The sequence below is a fragment of the Scardinius erythrophthalmus genome (genome assembly GCF_964197995.2).
Source record: "Scardinius erythrophthalmus genome assembly, chromosome: 18".
Classification (NCBI taxonomy): domain Eukaryota; kingdom Metazoa; phylum Chordata; class Actinopteri; order Cypriniformes; family Leuciscidae; genus Scardinius; species Scardinius erythrophthalmus.
Window position 1 is genome coordinate 35797840 of NC_138238.1, and position 20984 is coordinate 35818823.

At 40.0% G+C, this 20984-nt stretch overlaps 1 protein-coding gene across 1 annotated transcript; it reads left to right on the plus strand.

Moving 5' to 3' along the window:
• Positions 1-1101: 1101 nt before the first annotated feature.
• LOC308706379 (uncharacterized protein) lies at positions 1102-20756 on the plus strand (the record flags this gene model as incomplete). The annotated part of the gene is made up of 13 exons (XM_081391972.1): positions 1102-1153; positions 3746-4042; positions 4206-4505; positions 10897-11202; positions 11988-12098; positions 12655-12816; positions 13243-13533; positions 14658-14708; positions 14794-15051; positions 16933-17280; positions 19400-19657; positions 19758-20012; positions 20526-20756. 13 exons carry the CDS (start codon positions 1102-1104, stop codon positions 20549-20551), a joined length of 2715 nt encoding a protein of 904 aa, XP_081248098.1. The 3' UTR covers positions 20552-20756.
• Between the last annotated feature and the right edge of the window lie 228 nt (positions 20757-20984).

The window sequence follows — 20984 nt, forward strand, 5'->3', positions numbered from 1 at the left end:
ATGTATTCATTCTTCATCATATTAGAGGCGAACTAACATTCAACCGTGTTAAAATAAGCTTTGAAACAGTGACCCCTTTATTCCTTTCTGAGGGGCCCTGTGTTCCTTATAGTCTCTCTCTTTCATTCCTTCTGTCACTGTAAATCTTCTTTTTACTCTTTTTCTCTCTTTCACAACCATCCATCCTCACTTTCCCTAGTTTTCCTCTACTTTCTTCGAAGGTTCTTACTGACATTTGAAGGCTTTCACATAATTTCATTTGGAATAAAACAAATTATCTGAAAAGTAAATGAGAAAAGTATTCGTTGAAAAGACAACAAGCAAGCTTTGTGTTATGCAGTGATATCTATATTTATCTAATCTGTGGCGTTGTGCTTGAGATACGACAGGCTTTGATATATCACTGATTCAACTGAACACAAATTACTGTATCTTTATAGATACACCTGACTGGACAATAATACTCCGATCCACTAATAAAGCTGGTTATCGTGTGGTCACAGCTATAAATATTGTACAGTGCTAGCTTCTAAAACTCTTTATTATGTTAATGTTTCACCACAGGTGGAGACAGACAGAATTAGATGAAGTTGAATGGCAAAAGGTGTCTCCTCCGTGTCCTCCAAATGGAAGTACAGTTATTTTAACAGAGGCCCAAGATTACTGGTGAACCCCATTTTGAGTTGGGTCACTATACAGCATGAATGTAAAGTAGTCCAGAACATTGGATGGAGGCCAGATTGAATTTTAAGTGACCACTGTCCTAAATTTGTCTTTGAACATCTCTCTCTCTCACTCTCTTAGTACCCTGCGTTTACCCTCTTCACACCATTTAACTTTCTCTCTCTCTCTCTCTCTCTCTCTCTCTCTCTCTCTCTCTTAGAGATCAAACTGAATGACTGCATTGAACAGTAGATATAAAGTTGGCACACCCCCTTTTCACAAGCACTCAGTATCTTTTCCTTTGCCCACTTGATCCCCGCCTACTGTCCCCTGTCCCTATATAAGTGTGTTTTTCAGTATGCAATACAAAGAGCAAAAGCAATGAAAGAAACAAATAGAGTAACGATAAGGAGTATGCTCGCACTCCAGTAAATCGGCATGAAGTTTAAAGTCCTGTTCTATTTATGGCTGATGGGCCTAATAAAGCCAGGTGAGTACTATAGCCCATGCGTATCATTACAGAAACAACACTACATCAATTGCTAAGGTTCTCTAAAGGCAAAAAGTGATTTAATGTTTGCTATATATTTTGTAATTGTCCTGAACTGAATTTTAAAGTTTAAAACTGGATGTTACTATGCTTACAATATTTTGCAGTGCAGTGTTGTTGTTTTTGAATGCTTTGTATTGTCTACATTATTGAAGATAACTAAAACCTGAATGAGGGAAAGTTTGACCAAAGATGAACAATAACTGAGTGATTCAAATTTTTAATACCAGAAATGTCCAAGTCGTTTGTTACCACAGCCTCCTTTCGTAAATGGAAAATATTAATAGTCATTGAATAAACTCACAAACAATTCACAATGGCATAAGTGTTTATTAATAATAATTATTTTTGTTGTTATAAATAGCCCTCTAAAGTAAAATTCAATTTTTTATTTCCTCTTTTTATTGTAAATGTTTATTTAGAACACTTATTGTCCGTACAGCATGCCATCTTTTAAATCAGAAATGCAAAGAAGAACATTTGAACTTAGAATGATAGACAAAAGCCAAGAATGGTATTAGTTTGTGTTATCCAGTCATGGGAATAATAATATCAAGCGTAGTCCATATAAAGAGGTCTAGTTAGAAGACCTAGTTAATTATTATAAAGCAATGAGCTTTATCCAAAACAACTCGCAGTCCACTTAATCGAGTGACAGTTCTCCTGAATTTAAGTGCTTTTCTTAGAACCTTTAAGTGTCTTATCCAGATGTTTGATCAATGTGTTATCACCTTATTTTTTAAGCAGTCCTAAATCAAGCACAGGCTACTGCTCTTGTTTTTGGATTAAAGTGCCCCTATTATGCTATTTTATAGGTTCCTAATTTGTTTTGGAGGTCTCATACAGGTTTACATATATCTAAGGTCAAAAACACATGTATGTTCTCATAATATACATTGCACATCACCTAATTTCTCAAAGAGTCTGAAAAAGGTTTGTTCAAAGATTCAGTCTAAACCCCTCCTTTCCGCAAACCTACTCTGCTCTGATTGGTCAGATGGGCCAGTCTGTTGTGATTGGTCTACCGCTTACATCACTACTACCATATCTGAATTTGAATATGAACTTTAACAATGGCGTCGGTTTTACTAAATCAACTACAGCGCGAGTCCCCATCCTTTTTAAGTGCATGCAAAGTAGATTCGCAGCACTGAAAACAGCATCTTCTCAGCTACAACTACAGTGTCTGAGGGCGGGTCAAAGTATACCTTGTTCACAGGCAGCAAATGAAGACCATAGGCTGGCATTGTGTAAGGAATAATTGACGACAGGCCGTTGAATTATTGGATAAATAATGCACAACTGGCTGTGCAGTATTTTTCCAATAATTCAATGGCCTGAAGTCAATTACTCCGCTTATACTACGGTTACCTCGAAACATTGACTAATGTATGACTAATTTCTTATGCATCAATTCCCATGCCTTCGTTGCTTCCAAAATGTCATTTAAGAGTTAGTAACGGAGGTTTGAGCCACTGATAGCAGACTAATGCAGTTATTAGATAGACAGATAGAGAGAAAGAGGTTGCAATAATGAGACAGAAAACCATGTGCATCAATATTATTTAATTTATTTATTAATTCATTCGTTTTAATTCATTCGTTAATTCTATTTTTCTATTATTGACAGGCTGTAACGAAAACCCGTGCAGCAGGACTATCTATTTATGTATATTCAGTTCAATGTTCTGTTGATTATAGATATAGGACTATATACTTTATTTATTAAAATTAAACTGCACATTTCCATTGATTGTGAAGTTAGACATCGAAAATGGCAGATCTGTTTCGGACAGTGGCATAGAAAGACTGCAGCTGGGTATTTAAAGCGTCTGCCCCGTCTCTCTCTTCTTTGTCCACAGACGTATTTTTGGCCTTAAGCCAGTCGTTAAACACATTGACAGCCCAAGCTGTTGTTTTCTGGTGTTTTCTTCATGTTTTTCGCCCTCGAGTCTGTCTAGCTGTAATCCAGCTGATTGTTTTATGTCTTTTGTTGTAGCCTGCTGCTTTTGATGTCCTCTTCCGTTTATTTGTTTTTTCATCTGGGTTATCCAATACTGACGTCGCCCAGTTGTTAAAATTTTCATGTTTACTATAAATATTAAAATTTACTTAAAATCTTTTTTTTTCTTGTTATGAATTGTATCCTATATTCAGTTATTACATTTATACGCGAAGTGATATGAAACTGTAATGCGGTCAAGACCTGCATGGAACTACTTTAGCCATGCATTTCCCTGAAAATAATTGCACACCTTAGAACCTTTGTCAACCAATCAGATACAAATATTCAATGGCCCTGTAGTATAAGCAAATATGTTACAGTATGCAACAGGTAGTGAGACTGGAATTGAGACTGAAACTCATTTCGTCAGTTCAGAATTGATTCTTTCTTTTAAGAAACAATGATTTAATTTGTTGTGTACTTTGATCTTTAAAACTTTTGTTCAAAAAAGCATAATAGGGCCACTGAAACTTTGAAAATTGAAATGCTTTTCCTTTCATATTTTTCTGGCCTTCTCTTAAACTTAGGCTCCTCTGCAGATGTCTCTGTGTCTCCGGGCTCCTCAGCTGTCCTCAACTGCTCCTTTACACTGCCGCCTCTAGTTGATGATTCACTCTTAAACATCACCTGGTCCTTTGGTGGTTTAGTCGTTGCCTCAAGGAATCACACTCAACCAGGCTTCTTCTTGAACACAACTGCTACCTTCATTGGCTCCTTCCCACTGACTGTTTACAATGCCACTCCAGACCAGCAAGGGGTGTATGAGTGCAGGGTGAACTATAATGAAACCGATTACTTCACAGATGTGACTCTGACAATACTAGGTAAGTCTCAAGTGCATCTCACATAGGTCACTTGTATGAAATAGTGGCTGCTGTTGAAAAACACAGGACCAATATCCAACTTATTAATATATAAATAAATATAATATCAGATACATATCCCAGACAAGCTAAACCTTGGAGTTGCATTCTAAATCTCTTACAGTTCCTCCACTGGTTTCCATCATCGTACCTGAAGTATTCCTGAAAAGAAAAAGTGTGTTCGAATGTTGGGCAAGGAGCTTTAGTCCTCCACAAATCATGTTTACCTGGACACGAGCAGGGAAAAAAATCCAAGAACCCCAAAAGCTGCAAGTGAACCGTACAGAGGACGGGCTGTACGATGCAGTCAGCTGGCTAACCTTCATCCCTGAAATCCCTGACCAGAACACAAGCTTTGGCTGTAAGGTGCAACATACAGCCCTGGTGAAACCTATCCTTGAAGAGTTCACACCTTACATTATAGGTATTCAGAATTTACACATTTGATTGGTATGTCATTCATTTGAAACAGAATGCAACTTTTGCTGTAACAGTACAACATGTACTTTCAGCTTATTTAAAGGGGTCATATAATGCCATTTTTGTACAAGCTAATCTGATTATTTAGGGTCTAAATTAAAAGTTTGTAATATACTTTAATAAAAAATTCTCATTAGTATTGTAAGAAAACACTAATTTTACCTGGTCAAAAACAGCTCTGTTTTCAGCACGCCGTTTAAGTGCATGTGTCTTTAAATGATAATGTGCTTTGCTCACCCCGCCCCTCTGTTCTGTACGTACACCGTTTGTTAACACAATAACACAATAACCATAACGCGTTGTTCATTATAAATGTGGGATTATGAATTATATTGAGAACGTCGTACATAGAAAACAAAAACATGCCGTAATGTACCCTGAGTGTAAACCTTAGCCGCATTCATTGTGCAGCATGCTAGCGATTTGCAAAGATTAATATAAATATTAATATAAAGGTTACTAAAACATTACACTCACTTCAGTTCTTCTGGAGGTGCAGCAGGAACACGAATAGTTGGTACCGATCCTTTTTTCAAGAGCAGCTTCTTAGCAAAACCAGCTTTTATACTGACCCTCGTTTGTAAAGCAGTCTGGTGTGTGAAATGATTCACGAAAACATGAAAGCATTGACGTTGATCGTGGGGAATATTTGAGACAGGGGAAAACATATAAGAAGATTAAAAAAAAACACTGGATGGATTTTTATCATTTTATGATGGTTGTATACAGGCACTGCCAACACACATTTCAGTACAATCAACTTGTAAAAGTGCATGTACCATTATATGACCCCTTTAACATTAGTTACACGCATTTCACCACTCAATCAAGTGGCTTCATCAGTTCATGTCGCAAGTTTTTTGCAGAATTGTACAACTTATGCTGTGGGATTTGTCTCAGGCATCAGTTGCAATTGATGAAGGAAATAACTTCTTGATGTTGTCAGTTTTGCTCGGCAAGTCTGAATTGGGGAACAACTATCAGGATATAATGAACAGATTATGGTTGTTCTTCTTTGACATGAACTTCCATTCCTAAACAATCAGTCCACTTTATCCAAGACTAGTAGATCCAATCACCGGCCTTTTGGTCCTTCACGTTTAGGGTTTTCACACTTGAAATAGAAAAGTCCTTATTTCCATATTTGCGATGTCAGTGTCATTGATTGGACGAATGCAGCACATGACCTGTTACCATAAAAGGCTCTAAAAGAAAGCATGCATCGAGCTGTAATATTCTAACACCACTTTGTTTCACACTGTACATGTTTTGCACCGCAATGCAGGGCTAACACCGCAAAAGTGCTAACCCTGCTCTGGAGCAGGATGTGAAGCGTTCCTTAAAGCGGGATTTAGAATGACAATAAACCGTGTTAAGGACAGTGTGAAAAGCCCTAAAGATTGTCGGGTAGAAGTCTTCTGTGAAGTCCGCATCAGTGCTGTTTCTGTAAAAGTGGGTGCTCATAAGCATCCTCCTGAATCGTAAAACGACAAATGGGACACCCTATGGTAGGGCACTTCAACTCCAGTCCTGAAGGGTCAGTGTTTTGTTGAGTTTAGCACTAACCTTAACCAAACACACTCAAACAAGCTAATCAAGATGTTCAGAATTACTTGCAAATTACAGGTGGGTTAAATTGGGATTGGTACTAAAGTCTGCAGGACATAGGCCCACAGGATTAGAGTTGAAGAACTCTGTCCTATTGTATTGTAGAGTTCATGAACATCAATTTGAATCATTTGGGACATAATGCAAGTATGCAATGCTGTCTCAAGGTGGTTCACTCATCTGTGCTGGCCCTTATGCCTATGAAGCAGTTGTACTTTGCAAGAATACTTTGCAAATACATGTTCATTGACTGAAGTCAGACTAGGCCAAAAGTGTCCACTCCTGCTTCAGGAGGACCAATGTCCAGCCGAGTTTGACTCCAACCTGCTCCAGCTTACCTGCTTGGGAATTTGTAATAATCGTGAACACAATGGTTAGCTGGATCATTAGGGCTGTTTAATTAAAGGACAAGTTCGGTATTTTACACTTAAAGCCCTGTTTACAGATCGTTTCTGATGAAATAGAGCGGTTAAGATTAAAATTTGGACACATGCTGCTGTCCCGAGAATTTTAGGTTTATTTCGCTTTCCCCAAAACCTCTAGAATGGGTGTATAGGTGCACTGGAACAATCCTTCATAAAACGCATTAAACTTTCGTTTACAAAGACCTGAAACTCACCGAGTGGTCAGGGGTGTCCACTGATATGCTCACACAAAAATCGCTGCAAAAGATGCTTTCCAACAGGTTTTATCGTAGTTTTTGTCCAACTCCATTGACTTGTATTGAATGTGCTGTGTGAGGTACGGTATTACTCCGCCGCTTCTTCTTCTGCTTCTTCTGTGTATTCAATGAAATGCCAGTGGTTTGCTTGCAATTGGCAAAGGTGCATTATCGCCACCAACTGGGCTGGAGTGTCTATTATTCAAGCTCTCAACGGAAGAATCTACGGGTGTGAGACGTTTGGAAAAATAGATCCACAGTTTTACAACGAATGGTAAAACACCTGTTGGAAAGCATCTTTTGCAGCGATTTTTGTGTGAGCATATCAATGAACACCCCTGACCACTCGGTGAGTTTCAGGTCTTTGTAAACGAAAGTTTAATGCGTTTTATGAAGTATTGTTCCAGTGCACCTATACACCCATTCTAGAGGTTTTGGGGAAAGCGAAAGAAACCTAAAATTCTTGGGACAGCAGCATGTGTCCAAATTTTAATCTTAACCGTTCTATTTCATCAGAAACGATCTGTAAACAGGGCTTTAAGTGTAAAATACCGAACTTACCCTTTAAGTTTGGAGATTAACTCTGCAGGACAGTGGCCCTTCAGGAGCAGGATTGGACACCCCTAGACTAGGCAATAGTTGCTTTCCAAAATCTTGCAGGCCATTCAAGGCCGAAATTTTACTACTCATTCATGGACATTTATTCATCTGGGAAATCAACATACTCATATAAAGATAATGTGGTTTTAATGGACTACTAGTAATATGTGGTTAAGATTAATTTCTGTCAGGACCACTACCGTCATATACGATTGACAATTAGCATACAGTTTGGATTGGTGGTATGGTTCCGTTCTGGGCAAGAACTCCCTGCGCATCCATGCAGCCTAACATGGATAAGAGCAGGGAGAGCAGCAATAACCCCCCTTGGGGTAAACAGAACAGAACCAACATGAATGTTTGCAAATATATTTAATTCAAGATTTTAAAGTACAACATAATTCGAGAATTTATTCTGATTCAAGGGGAATCAGAATGCCAAATCCTGACTGGGCGAGAGGAGGAGCTGGGGATGGAGGAGGGTAATTATCTCATGAGAAACGGGAGGAGCTGGGGATGGAGGAGGGTAATTCACTCCTGAGAAACGAGTGGAGCTGGGGAGAGAGGAGGGTAATTCGCTCCTGAGAAACGAGAGGAGCTGGGGAGAGAGGAGGGTAATTCGCTCCTGAGAAACGGGAGGAGCTGGGGATGGAGGAGGGTAATTATCTCATGAGAAACGAGAGGAGCTGGGGATGGAGGAGGGTAATTCGCTCCTGAGAAACGAGAGGAGCTGGGGTGGGAGGAGGGTAATTCGCTCCTGAGAAACTAGAGGAGCTGGGGAGAGAGGAGGGTAATTATCTCATGAGAAACGGGAGGAGCTGGGGAGGGAGGAGGGTAATTCGCTCCTGAGAAACGAGAGGAGCTGGGGTGGGAGGAGGGTAATTCGCTCCTGAGAAACTAGAGGAGCTGGGGAGGGAGGAGGGTAATTCGCTCCTGAGAAACGAGAGGAGCTGGGGAGAGAGGAGGGTAATTATCTCATGAGAAACGGGAGGAGCTGGGGAGGGAGGAGGGTAATTCGCTCCTGAGAAACGAGAGGAGCTGGGGTGGGAGGAGGGTAATTATCTCATGAGAAACGGGAGGAGCTGGGGAGAGAGGAGGGTAATTCACTCCTGAGAAACGAGTGGAGCTGGGGAGAGAGGAGGGTAATTCGCTCCTGAGAAACGAGAGGAGCTGGGGAGAGAGGAGGGTAATTCGCTCCTGAGAAACGGGAGGAGCTGGGGATGGAGGAGGGTAATTATCTCATGAGAAACGAGAGGAGCTGGGGATGGAGGAGGGTAATTCGCTCCTGAGAAACGAGAGGAGCTGGGGTGGGAGGAGGGTAATTCGCTCCTGAGAAACTAGAGGAGCTGGGGAGGGAGGAGGGTAATTCGCTCCTGAGAAACTAGAGGAGCTGGGGAGAGAGGAGGGTAATTATCTCATGAGAAACGGGAGGAGCTGGGGAGGGAGGAGGGTAATTCGCTCCTGAGAAACGAGAGGAGCTGGGGTGGGAGGAGGGTAATTATCTCATGAGAAACGGGAGGAGCTGGGGAGAGAGGAGGGTAATTCACTCCTGAGAAACGAGTGGAGCTGGGGAGAGAGGAGGGTAATTCGCTCCTGAGAAACGAGAGGAGCTGGGGAGAGAGGAGGGTAATTATCTCATGAGAAACGGGAGGAGCTGGGGAGGGAGGAGGGTAATTCGCTCCTGAGAAACGAGAGGAGCTGGGGTGGGAGGAGGGTAATTCGCTCCTGAGAAACTAGAGGAGCTGGGGAGGGAGGAGGGTAATTCGCTCCTGAGAAACGAGAGGAGCTGGGGAGGGAGGAGGGTAATTATCTCATGAGAAACTAGAGGAGCTGGGGAGAGAGGAGGGTAATTATCTCATGAGAAACGGGAGGAGCTGGGGATGTAGGAGGGTAATTCGCTCCTGAGAAACGAGAGGAGCTGGGGAGGGAGGTGGGTAATTGTCTCATGAGAAACAGGAGGAGCTGGGGATGGAGGAGGGTAATTCGCTCCTGAGAAACGGGAGGAGCTGGGGATGGAGGAGGGTAATTCGCTCCTGAGAAACGGGAGGAGCTGGGGATGGAGGAGGGTAATTATCTCATGAGAAACGGGAGGAGCTGGGGATGGAGGAGGGTAATTCGCTCCTGAGAAACGGGGGGAGCTGGGGAGAGAGGAGGGTAATTCGCTCCTGAGAAACGAGAGGAGCTGGGATGGGAGGAGGGTAATTCGCTCCTGAGAAACGAGAGGAGCTGGGGAGAGAGGAGGGTAATTATCTCATGAGAAACGGGAGGAGCTGGGGAGGGAGGAGGGTAATTCGCTCCTGAGAAACGAGAGGAGCTGGGGAGGGAGGAGGGTAATTCGCTCCTGAGAAACGGGAGGAGCTGGGGAGAGAGGAGGGTAATTCGCTCCTGAGAAACGAGAGGAGCTGGGGAGGGAGGAGGGTAATTCGCTCCTGAGAAACGAGAGGAGCTGGGGAGAGAGGAGGGTAATTCGCTCCTGAGAAACGAGAGGAGCGGGGGAGAGAGGAGGGTAATTCGCTCCTGAGAAACGAGAGGAGCTTGGGAGAGAGGAGGGTAATTCGCTCCTGAGAAACGAGAGGAGCGGGGGAGAGAGGAGGGTAATTCGCTCCTGAGAAACGAGAGGAGCGGGGGAGAGAGGAGGGTAATTCGCTCCTGAGAAACGAGAGGAGCTGGGGAGGGAGGAGGGTAATTCGCTCCTGAGAAACGGGAGGAGCTGGGGAGGGAGGAGGGTAATTCGCTCCTGAGAAACGAGAGGAGCTGGGGAGGGAGGAGGGTAATTCGCTCCTGAGAAACGAGAGGAGCTGGGGAGAGAGGAGGGTAATTCGCTCCTGAGAAACGGGAGGAGCTGGGGAGAGAGGAGGGTAATTCGCTCCTGAGAAACGGGAGGAGCTGGGGAGAGAGGAGGGTAATTCGCTCCTGAGAAACGGGAGGAGCTGGGGAGAGAGGAGGGTAATTCGCTCCTGAGAAACGAGAGGAGCTGGGGAGGGAGGAGGGTAATTGGCTCCTGAGAAACGAGAGGAGCTGGGGAGGGAGGAGGGTAATTCGCTCCTGAGAAACGAGAGGAGCTGGGGAGAGAGGAGGGTAATTATCTCATGAGAAACGGGAGGAGCTGGGGAGGGAGGAGGGTAATTCGCTCCTGAGAAACGAGAGGAGCTGGGGAGGGAGGAGGGTAATTCGCTCCTGAGAAACGGGAGGAGCTGGGGAGAGAGGAGGGTAATTCGCTCCTGAGAAACGAGAGGAGCTGGGGAGGGAGAAGGGTAATTAGCGCCTGAGAAAAGCGATAGCTGCTTATAATACTGAAGGAGCTTATATATGTATACGGTGATAGGCGTCGTATTCCTATAGGTAGATGTGGATCAGCTGAGAGTCAGCTGATGCGAGCTTGACTAACGTGACCTGCCAGAACTAACGCTACGCTTGATTACTGGTACTTTTAGTATATTTCATTCTTTTTTATCTCTTTTTTTAGTTCTCCCGAAGGTCACTCTCTCAACTGTTCCCTCATCTTCCCACTCATCTCCACTCACCCTCTCCTGTGACATCAGTGGATTCTACCCCAACAACCTATCCATTCTATGGATCCAGAATGGAAAGGTTCTTCCTGAGCTTCCCTTGTCCATCCAGAATGAGGATGGAATGTATATGACACATCAGTATCACACCTTGAGCGTGGAGGAGAGGAGCAGAGGAGGAGAGGTGAAATGTGTGGCCCAGCAACACAATGTGCAAGAACCTGCCTATGGCACCATTGACCTTTCCACTGATGACCCACGTGGTATGGGAGAAAGGACTTCACTTGCCTTCTTGCACTTCACTGCTCCTGGAGGACCACATTCCTGCAGAATATATCTCGCAACACACCTGCCTGGAAGTTTCTATTGATCTGGAATACCTTGATTACCTGGTTAAGGTGTGCTTATTTAGGGCTAGACCTTATTTCTGCTGGAATGTGGCCCTTCAGGAGGAGGATTGGACACCATTAGCCTACTTCTGTTGCAATTAAGTTCTCGTGAGAAGTTTATATTTGCGAGTCATAATTATGATGTCAGTTGTATTGAAATCACTTTGGTGAGAGCAATATGGCGATGTACCATTTCTACATAAAATTCAACAAGATTTTTTTAACTCTGCATCTAGAAAATGGTGAGGAATGTGCACTGGGTGCATTTTTTAATGTTTTTATTCAGTTTCTGAAAGTGGTGTAAATTGAATCATTATAGATTATGTTGTAATGTACAATCCCATGGCATTTTATGATAAATGAAAAAAATATTTTTTAATTGGATAAATTAATACAGATGATGCATCCATTATGTCTGAGACTGACTCACCCACAACTTAAACCTTCTGGGCTTAAAGAAAATCCTACATTTTCCACTCCCTATTATGAACTTGTGTTGACATTCATGTGTGTTCAGCTCGTAAATATAATCTTTCCGACGTGACTTGAACTATTGTTGTGTTTTAATTGGATTAAAGGTGAAGTGTGTTAAATGTTATAGAAAACAAGTACATGGAAGAAAAGATATTTTATACATTTACTGCTCTAATCTCTTTCAGTACAAAACCCAGGTCTGAATAAGTCAGCCAAGGCTTCGGTAGCGATGATGGTCATTTCACTCACCCTTGTTTTATTGCTCTGCTTGGGATTTTCTTGGAAGAGAAGGGATGGTAAGTCTGGCAACATACCAATGACTTCATAAAACATTATTATAAAGCTTTCTGTTAGCAATCCCATTGATCTTAGACTAATGGGATTTGCTTGATTCATACCTAAAAAGTATGACATCTTTGCCAATCTGGAAACATTTTGAGCCAATAACCTAAGCTGTAAATATGACTTGTCACTCTATTAGAAGCAAGGTATCAAGCTTTTCTTTGTTAGCATGGTCATGCTAGTGCTAGCCCTGAATGTAAAAGCTTAATCTGCACTATTCTGGAGCAAAAAAAAAAAACATCTTTCTCCATTGGTGGGTATTCAAAAGAAGCTGTGCATTCAGGTGAAATAAAATTTGTGGAAAGCCACATATAAATTGCAAATATTTCATCATAGTATAGTAGATTTGTTCAAGCCATTAAAAGCATGAAATGGGCTTATATTATATAAGTCATGTTTTCATGTTTAATGTAACAGGTCAGGATAGTTACTAGTGACTATGAACAAATGATGGTAGAATGCTAATGAGCTAAATGGAAATGCTAACACTTTTAACCCCCTTTTTCTCAGAGAAGCTGAAGTCTCTGAACATCTCAGCGATTGTTCTGCCACCCAGGGTGATTGTGGGTAAGAAAGGCAGAGTCACTGTCAGTGTGGAAGGCAGGTTGGCAGAGAGAGTGCAAACGACATGGTTTCTGAATGATGTGCCCATCACAGACACTTCATACAAAGGTATCCGCCAACAAGACCACAACGTATTCACCTTCATCCTTAACTATCAAGCGGACCATGATATATTTGGTCATTACAGTTTATTAATCAAATCTAATGACACATAAATTGATTATGGATTGAGAAATTTTGCTGTGAATTTGTATAAAACAATTGCAAATGAAATCATGTTATTCGGAACTAGCCAACATAGAATAGAAGAAACGAAACCTCCATGATGTTTGAAACTGACATTTAATTGCATTGTTTTCACACTGCTTTCATTAAGTCAAATGGACAAAAGCAGTAGTTGAAAGAAGTTGAGATGAAAGTGGTGGATTTACACAAGATATTTATTAACTTATTCAAATTATTAACGTGCATTATTTATTCAAACTGGCTGTTTGTCTGTATATGTGTTTCATCCTCTCATTCTCTCACACACAGAGAAAAAATATGGTCCTTTTCACTCTGCATCCTACACGCCTCGTAACTCTCGTGTGTCTGTGGTGTCAGAGAAAGGCCCTCTGCTGCCCTCTACTGCCTCAGGATATTACAAGATACACACACAGATGCCACCACGCTCGACCTCCAGCCTAAACAAACAACTGTTCTCCTCTGTCACATTTATACCCAAGCTGTCCATTCACAAGGGTGCAGTCTTCAAATGCCACATCTCGTATAAGGGGAAAGACAAGATTGTGGCCGAGAGAGTGTCCGACAAGTTTACTATTCTAGGTCAGAGGGCATGTTGAGGTGTATTGATGTGTTCAATCCTCCTAGGAAGTTTGTATTTACAAGTTGGGAAGTAGTAATTATGATGTCAGTTGTGTTTAAATTTATTAAAATATAGTAATAACTTTTCTACATAAAATTCAAAGATTTAAAAAATCTGCATCTACTAAATGATAAATAAAAAAGTGCATCAGTTTTTTTTTGCTTTTTTAGTTTTAATGTTAATAAGAAAAAAAATTTATTTGAACAAATCTACCATTATAGATTCTGCATCCATTGCATCCAACATGTTTTGTCACTGACACACCCCCACCTCAAAAATTCTGAGTTTCCCACTTGTAATTACGACTTTGTGGTGACGTTGAATTTGCGTTCAACTCATAAATACAGTCTTTCCTATGTGACTTCAATGCACCGTGCATTAACCTCATGATTTACCTGCAGTTTGCTTTATTTTCTTTGAAGCTATTAGGAATATCTCTAAAAGAAAAAGTCCAGGTCTCATATCACCCCAAAATGAAGAATTGAAGAAAATATATTTTGCACAAAGAAATTCAAGCCTGTTTATCAAAGTTAAGATTTTTGCAGACATGACAATTCATATTAATAATTAATATTTTCATGACAATTAATCACATTTTCCCTCAATATCATTATTGCAATGAGTTTAGACATGCGCTTTTGAAGTTTTTTTTATTTATTTTTATTTTTATTCTAAAAGGGTGATTTATTAATAATACATTTTTTTAATATAATATAATAAATGCAAATTCTACAATGAATTATAAATATTTCTATAAATATATAGGCACAGTATATATATATATATATATATATATATATATATATATATATATATATATATATATATATATATATATATATATTACAGTTATGAGAATTGGATTAAAAAAAGGTTATTTGTATATTGATTTTAGAGTGAAATATGACCCAGACATGTTGAACCAAGGCTTGGCGAGGTTCACCTCCAGTTGGTTTCAGCTACTGGTTCCTGTTAATAGATTTTTTGTTCTCTTTTAGCATATAAAACAAGATGCAGGTTTACATCTATTTTCATTTCATCATGTTAACATTTGTTGACATTAGTATTGGTTTTTCTGGTTTAGCACCACCGGAAGTTTCAGAGATCCAGTTCTCAGAGCCAAATGAGGAAGGAGGTATCACATACAGCACACACATTCAAATATTTCAAACTATTTAAACACAGCATGAAAGGTTGTCAGTAACGGACCCTCTCCCCAGGAGTTGTGACAATGGTAGCCCAGGCCTCTCACTTTCATCCGGACGTCATCACCTTCCGCTGGTTCTGTGAGGGAGGCGAGCTGAGCCCGGTGTCCGTCCCGCAAGCGCTGGCAGCTCCTCGGCCTGATGCTGAAGGCTTCTTCTCAGCCATGAGCCAGTGCAGGCTGCCCAAAGCAGAGCTGGAGAGAGGAGAAGCCAGGGTGTGGGTCACCGTTCACCACATGGCCCTAAAACAACCCATCACACGGGAAACCCGAGGTGAACACTGGAATGAAATAAATGAATTCTTGTGAATAAGATTAAAGGGTTTAGTTAGTTCACACAAAAATGAAAATTCTGGCATTAATTACTCACTCTTACTTTTGTTCATCTTCGGACATTGTTGCGAGAAGGCATGTTGGAGACTATTATGTTGTAAATAAAGTGGTAAATTGTGTTTTTTGCAAGAACAAAGCACTCATGTCGCTTCATAAAATTGAGGTTAAACCGTCACATGGATTACTTTAATAATGTCTTTACTACCTTTCTTTGGCTTGAAAGTAGTTGTGTAGCTGTCAATGGAGGGACAGAAAGCTCTCAGATTTCATCAAAAAAATCTTCAATTGTGTTCTGAAGATGAATGAAAGTCTTATGGGTTTGAAACGATGAGAGGGTGAGTAATTAATTAGCCTACAGAATTAAAATTTTGGGGTGAACTATCCCTTTAAGGCTGTGTTCAGGATAGAGTGCATTAGTGCCCACCCACTTTTTCAGCAGTCTTGGTTCCGCAGTATTTTTCCCATTCATTTTTTCCATAGGGATTTTTAAAAAGGTCTTAATTTAAGAGTTATGAGCAATGAAACAAACCAAACAGCTACGAGGAGAATCACAATTGGGTTTGATTTGAAGCAAACAAGTATTTGAAAATCACACAGAAAGACAAGACTGTGAACCTAACAGCTATAGTGAAGGAAAGAACTACAATCCCATGAAGCATCGAAATAAAAAATATGGTATATGCACACCTTCCAGCCATTCAAGTATTAAGACATTTTAAAATGTAAGTATTTTGAAAGGATAACTCTCTGATTGGTGGAACTGTATCTACTTACAGCATAATGTAGTCTTCACCAGGACTTCTGCAGTGAAACACAATCCTTTAAAAAAATAAGTTGAAATCATGCAGACTGACAGCCTCAACAAAAGCATATACCATCAATTAACAACCTCGGTCAGGTCTATCTTTAAAAGTTTATATGTTATTATTAAAAATTAATTTCCCTATATGGAGAAAATTAATGTGTATTTTTTACTTCCGGACACAACTGTTGCATTCTATGGACCTTATGCACCAGAGAAACGAGGGCGCCGCCATCTTAAGAATATTGTCTTTGAACTTCCGTTTTTGCGGTCGCTCTGTATATTCCTATGGCACTGCTGTCCAGGAGTAATTAGCTCTTGAAGTGGATTTACTTAATGTAGAGTTAACGAAAGTTATCACGAGGATTGTATGTTTAAAGCAAATATCTTAACAAATCGACCGGGAAGATTTTAAAACGAGCCGTTCATTCATTATACGCAAGATCGCTGTGAAAATACAGACCGGAAGTCAAAGGAAACTTTGGAAACTTCCATATTACACACATACTACAGTATTTCTGGAGTATATACTTGGCTCAGTATGTGATTGTTTTTAAATAGCCTAGCTGGATGACCTACTTCATTAACCAAAATGTTCAGTATACAGCACAACCAGAGCACACTGTATGGAATATTTTATCCAGAATGCCAAGAGTTGAGACATTTAAACAACAAACTTGAAGCAAAATACCCATAATACTGTTGGTTTTTGGTACATAAATTGTAACATACATTCTACTTTACTTGCATACATACAGTTTACTCACATAAAGCAATGTATACTTCAAAGCAAATCTCAGCTGCGATTGTTTATATTGTCGCAAAATGTAATTATATTATCGCCAAACTCTTTATATACAGTTAGATATATATTATATCGAACTTTATTTGCAAACATACACAATCAATCAGGTAAAGTGATAATATGTAGTAAGCAGTATCATAGCAGTCCATTCCAATGCTACATTAACAACAAAAACAAATGTTTGATCTGAAATAAATGACTTTTTTCTTTTTTAGGATTCATAAAAAAGCCCACCGTTTCAGAAATCATCTCTCCCCGGCCATCAGCTGAGGAGGGACCTTTGACCCTGGCCTGTGACATAACTGGTTTCTACCCCCCTGAAATCTCTGTTAAATGGCTGCATCTAAAAGGGAATGAGATTGAGGAGGGAGAGGACAGCGAAGGGGAAGTCAAAGAGGGAGCTGAGCTTTGGGGCCCTTTGCAAACTCTGCCGAGGACATTTCGAGCAAAAGCATTACTTAAAGCGCTGGATGATCCAGCGAGGGGAGGGGAGATCGTCTGCAGAGTGGCACACTGCTCCCTCCTGAAGCCTGTTGAGAGATTCTGGAGAAATGCTCATATAGGTAAAAGGACACAAAATAATAGATCTTTTTCATGGTTTTGAAAGAAGTCTTGTATGCTCACCAGTGCATTTATTTGATCAAATACAGTATATCATTATTATTACAATTTAAAATTCCATTACTCCAGTCTTCAGTGTCACATGATCCTTCAGAAATCATTATAATATGCTGATTTGCTGCTAAAGAAACATTACTTATCATTAGCAATGTTGAAAACAGTTGCGCTGCTTAATATTTTTGAGGAAACCATGATATTTTTTATATAAATAGAAATATATGAATAGAAAGGTCAAAAGAACAGCATTTATTTGAAACAGAAATCTTTTGGAACATTATAAATTTATTTACTGTCATTTTAATCAATTTAAAAGTAAAAATCTCTTCTTTTTTAATCTTACTGACCGCAAAGTTTTGAACGGTAGTTTGTAATTATTTAACTGTCCATCATCACTAAGAAAGAAATAAGGATGTTTCTAATTTTAAAAAGAATTGTAAATGCATATCGATTTATGTCAATTTTTATGTTTAATACGTCTTATGTTTAATATGACTTGCTAAGGTATGCCAATCGTGTGGCTTGTTAAGGACTCTAAGCTATATAAGTGAGTGTTATTAAAGGTGCAGTAAGCGATTTCTGAGAAACACTGTTGATATTTGAAACCAACTCAAACAAACACACCCCTCCCTTCATTGCTTCGCCCCCAAAATGCACGAACACACAATGCAAGAGTAGATGTCCCTTAATCATAGCAGAAGCAAAGCAAAATAATGCTTCACGAAAAATAAAGCGAAGATGACTAATGAAAGAACAAAAAATTAACAAACAGAACACAAGAGTATATACAAGCAGAAGTTGGTTGTTAATCACCAGCAGCGCCAGACAAACAATGCCACTCAAAACTGTCCTGCTACTAGCTTACATTACAACAACAGCAAAGCTTGATTCTGTGAAACACAGCAAAACCAATGTTACTCCTGAATGGAGCAGAAACGCAATCTTTGATTTCAGGCCTTCACGCTTAGGTCTCTCCAGCGCTGGAAAGCTTTTCTAACACGTAGGTCCTAAACCTCTTGCCTGATCATAACCCTTCTTTTTCCAGTGCTATTCCTCTGAGCTTTTCTCTTTTGTAATGTCTCACAGCCATCTCTTTTTCTACAATCCTTCTTCAAATCTCTCTCTCTTAGTTTGATGACGCAACATTTGCTAAGAATTATGGATCTTGTCGTAAACGTCAAGCCGGCCGATCTAATAATGTTTATGGATGAGTGAATACATTGATGCTTTTATCATGACTGTGATATGAAGCAGTTCGGGATTGCTAAGAGACAGCTATCAGCTCCACACGCGACGTGAGTCCCGCGGATATAAAAGTAATATGGACATTTCATTCTACCGAACTACACCGCGCTGATATTGATTCTCGTTTTAGTTCTCCTTTTTTATCCAAAGTCTGCTTGCCATGGTCCATAATGTTTGAACGAAACAACACACCGATTGTTGTTTCGTTCAAACATTATTTGCGAACTACACAGTTGTGAATCAAACGAGAATCAAACGAGATTGCAAACTACACAGTAGTCCACGTCTGTCACCTTGGTTACTATCAGAGGGCTCTGGTTACCATGGCAGTACGAGCGGAAACCAGGGATAACCCGAATTTGACGCCATTGACTGCGACAAAACGTAAATAAAGAAACGGTACGTGTCTTCGAATTAAATAAAAAATTCTCCTGGTTTAAAAGTTGTTGGAAACAATCGGGATAATATAAGTACACAACTAAAAAAATATATAACATATAGATATAGTGATTTTTGCTATTTTTAAACCAAAAAAGTTACATATTGTGCCTTTAACTTTCGAATAATCAGATTTTCACCTCCTGGATGATAAAACTAAGGAAGACCATATCTAAAGACCAGAATATACTAGAGACCTTTGACACAATCACCTAACAAAGCCCTAGCAACCACAAAGCAACATACTCAAAACAACTAAGAAAACCCCTTAACCATTAAGCAACACTCTGACAACCACCCACAATGCCTTAGAGCATCGGAGTTTTGCACATGCAAGCACTGCACACATTTTGTTGTTCACACCTCTTTCTTTTTTATCAGTTGCTCCCTCAATCCCTCGTTCTTTGTCGGTTCACTGGAGCAGAGATGGTGTGGGAATATTCTCTGTTCTTCTCTCTGGAGGAAAGCCTATGGCTGAACTGCTCTGGGCAGCTGGTGGCACAACTCTCTCCAAGCTTTTGTCAAAAGAGAGAGAGAGAAAAAACAGTGAGGGGAACCTCGTGCTCAAGAGCGTTTGTGCTTTGGTGAGGACTACAGGACGACAGGAAAGTGGCAGTCGCAGAGGAGGACATGCACGCAGTAAGTATGCCTATATTTCTTAGAATAATATGGTGAGTAGACTGAAAAATTCTCAGCATCTAGAACAACCTTGAAAATAAAGTTTTGGCTTATTCTACAGAAATCAGGCCACCTAGTGTGGACCATAATGCAGAAAATGAAAAGATAAATGAAAGCGTGGAAGGAATGAAATCAGCGCAAGAGGAAAAACAGCCTGAGCCGAATGAGCACGTGGAAGAGAATAATGAGGATGAGGACATAGATCCATCATATATAAACACTGTGAGATTGAGGAAAGAGAAGAGAGAGCGTCTGAGAGTTACTGTGGAGATTACCCATCCTGCACTAAGCTCGCCTGCGTACCTTACCTGGACAGGTGAATAATGTGTCTCTTGCTTGTTGTTGAGGTACAAGATGTTGTGCATGTGTAAAGTTAGTCATTTACAGGATACTGTCAAATTAATCACAAATATCCTAAATATATTTAGCATTTCCAGTTTTGTATAAAGAAATTATATATAATACATATTAGGCTTATATATTACTCCAGTCTTCAGTATCACATGATCCTTCAGAAATTATTCTAATATGATGATTTGCTGCTCAAGAAACATTTCTGATTATTATCAATGTTGAAGACAGTTTTTGTGGACACCGTTGTACAATACCATTTTAAATGTTTTTTTTTTTTAAATGCATTCAACAAGGATGCATTAAACTGATTCAAGTGACAGTAAAGACATGTATAATGTTACAAACATTACTTGAACTCCAGTGCAATGTTGTTGACAATTATGTTTAAAATGATGTACACTGTCATGAGATGAAGGCTGCGATCTGTGGCCGAGATTAGAAGATGAATTTTACTTCTCAGTTTTGTGTTTTGCAGAGCCTGCAGAGGAAGTGCCATCTTGATAGCCATCGAGATCATTTCGAAATCTACATCTTTTCTGGACGTCCACCCAACTCTTTCTTTATACTTTTGCTGTTATATTTATTTTTTCTTTAAAAAACGTATTTCTTTTACTACTAATATGAGGCATAAAACAAGAATATTTAGCATTCACTTCACACTTTTGAATTACCATCCATTTTCATTAAATAAACTCTTTAAAATTAGGCCTAAGCTATGTGTTTTGTTTAAAAAAAACTGTATGTGAGAAAGAAAGAATGAATGCACCACTGTGACTAATTTTGTCCAAAGAAGCCTAGCCTAGATGTCAAACCTCAACCACAACACTTGTGCATATTTAAACAGTGCACATGAAATTGTATTAAACCTTCACTTAATGCTTTCGTTTTCTACCATAAACAACGTCATAATTGTCCAAACGCATAATTTGCTAAA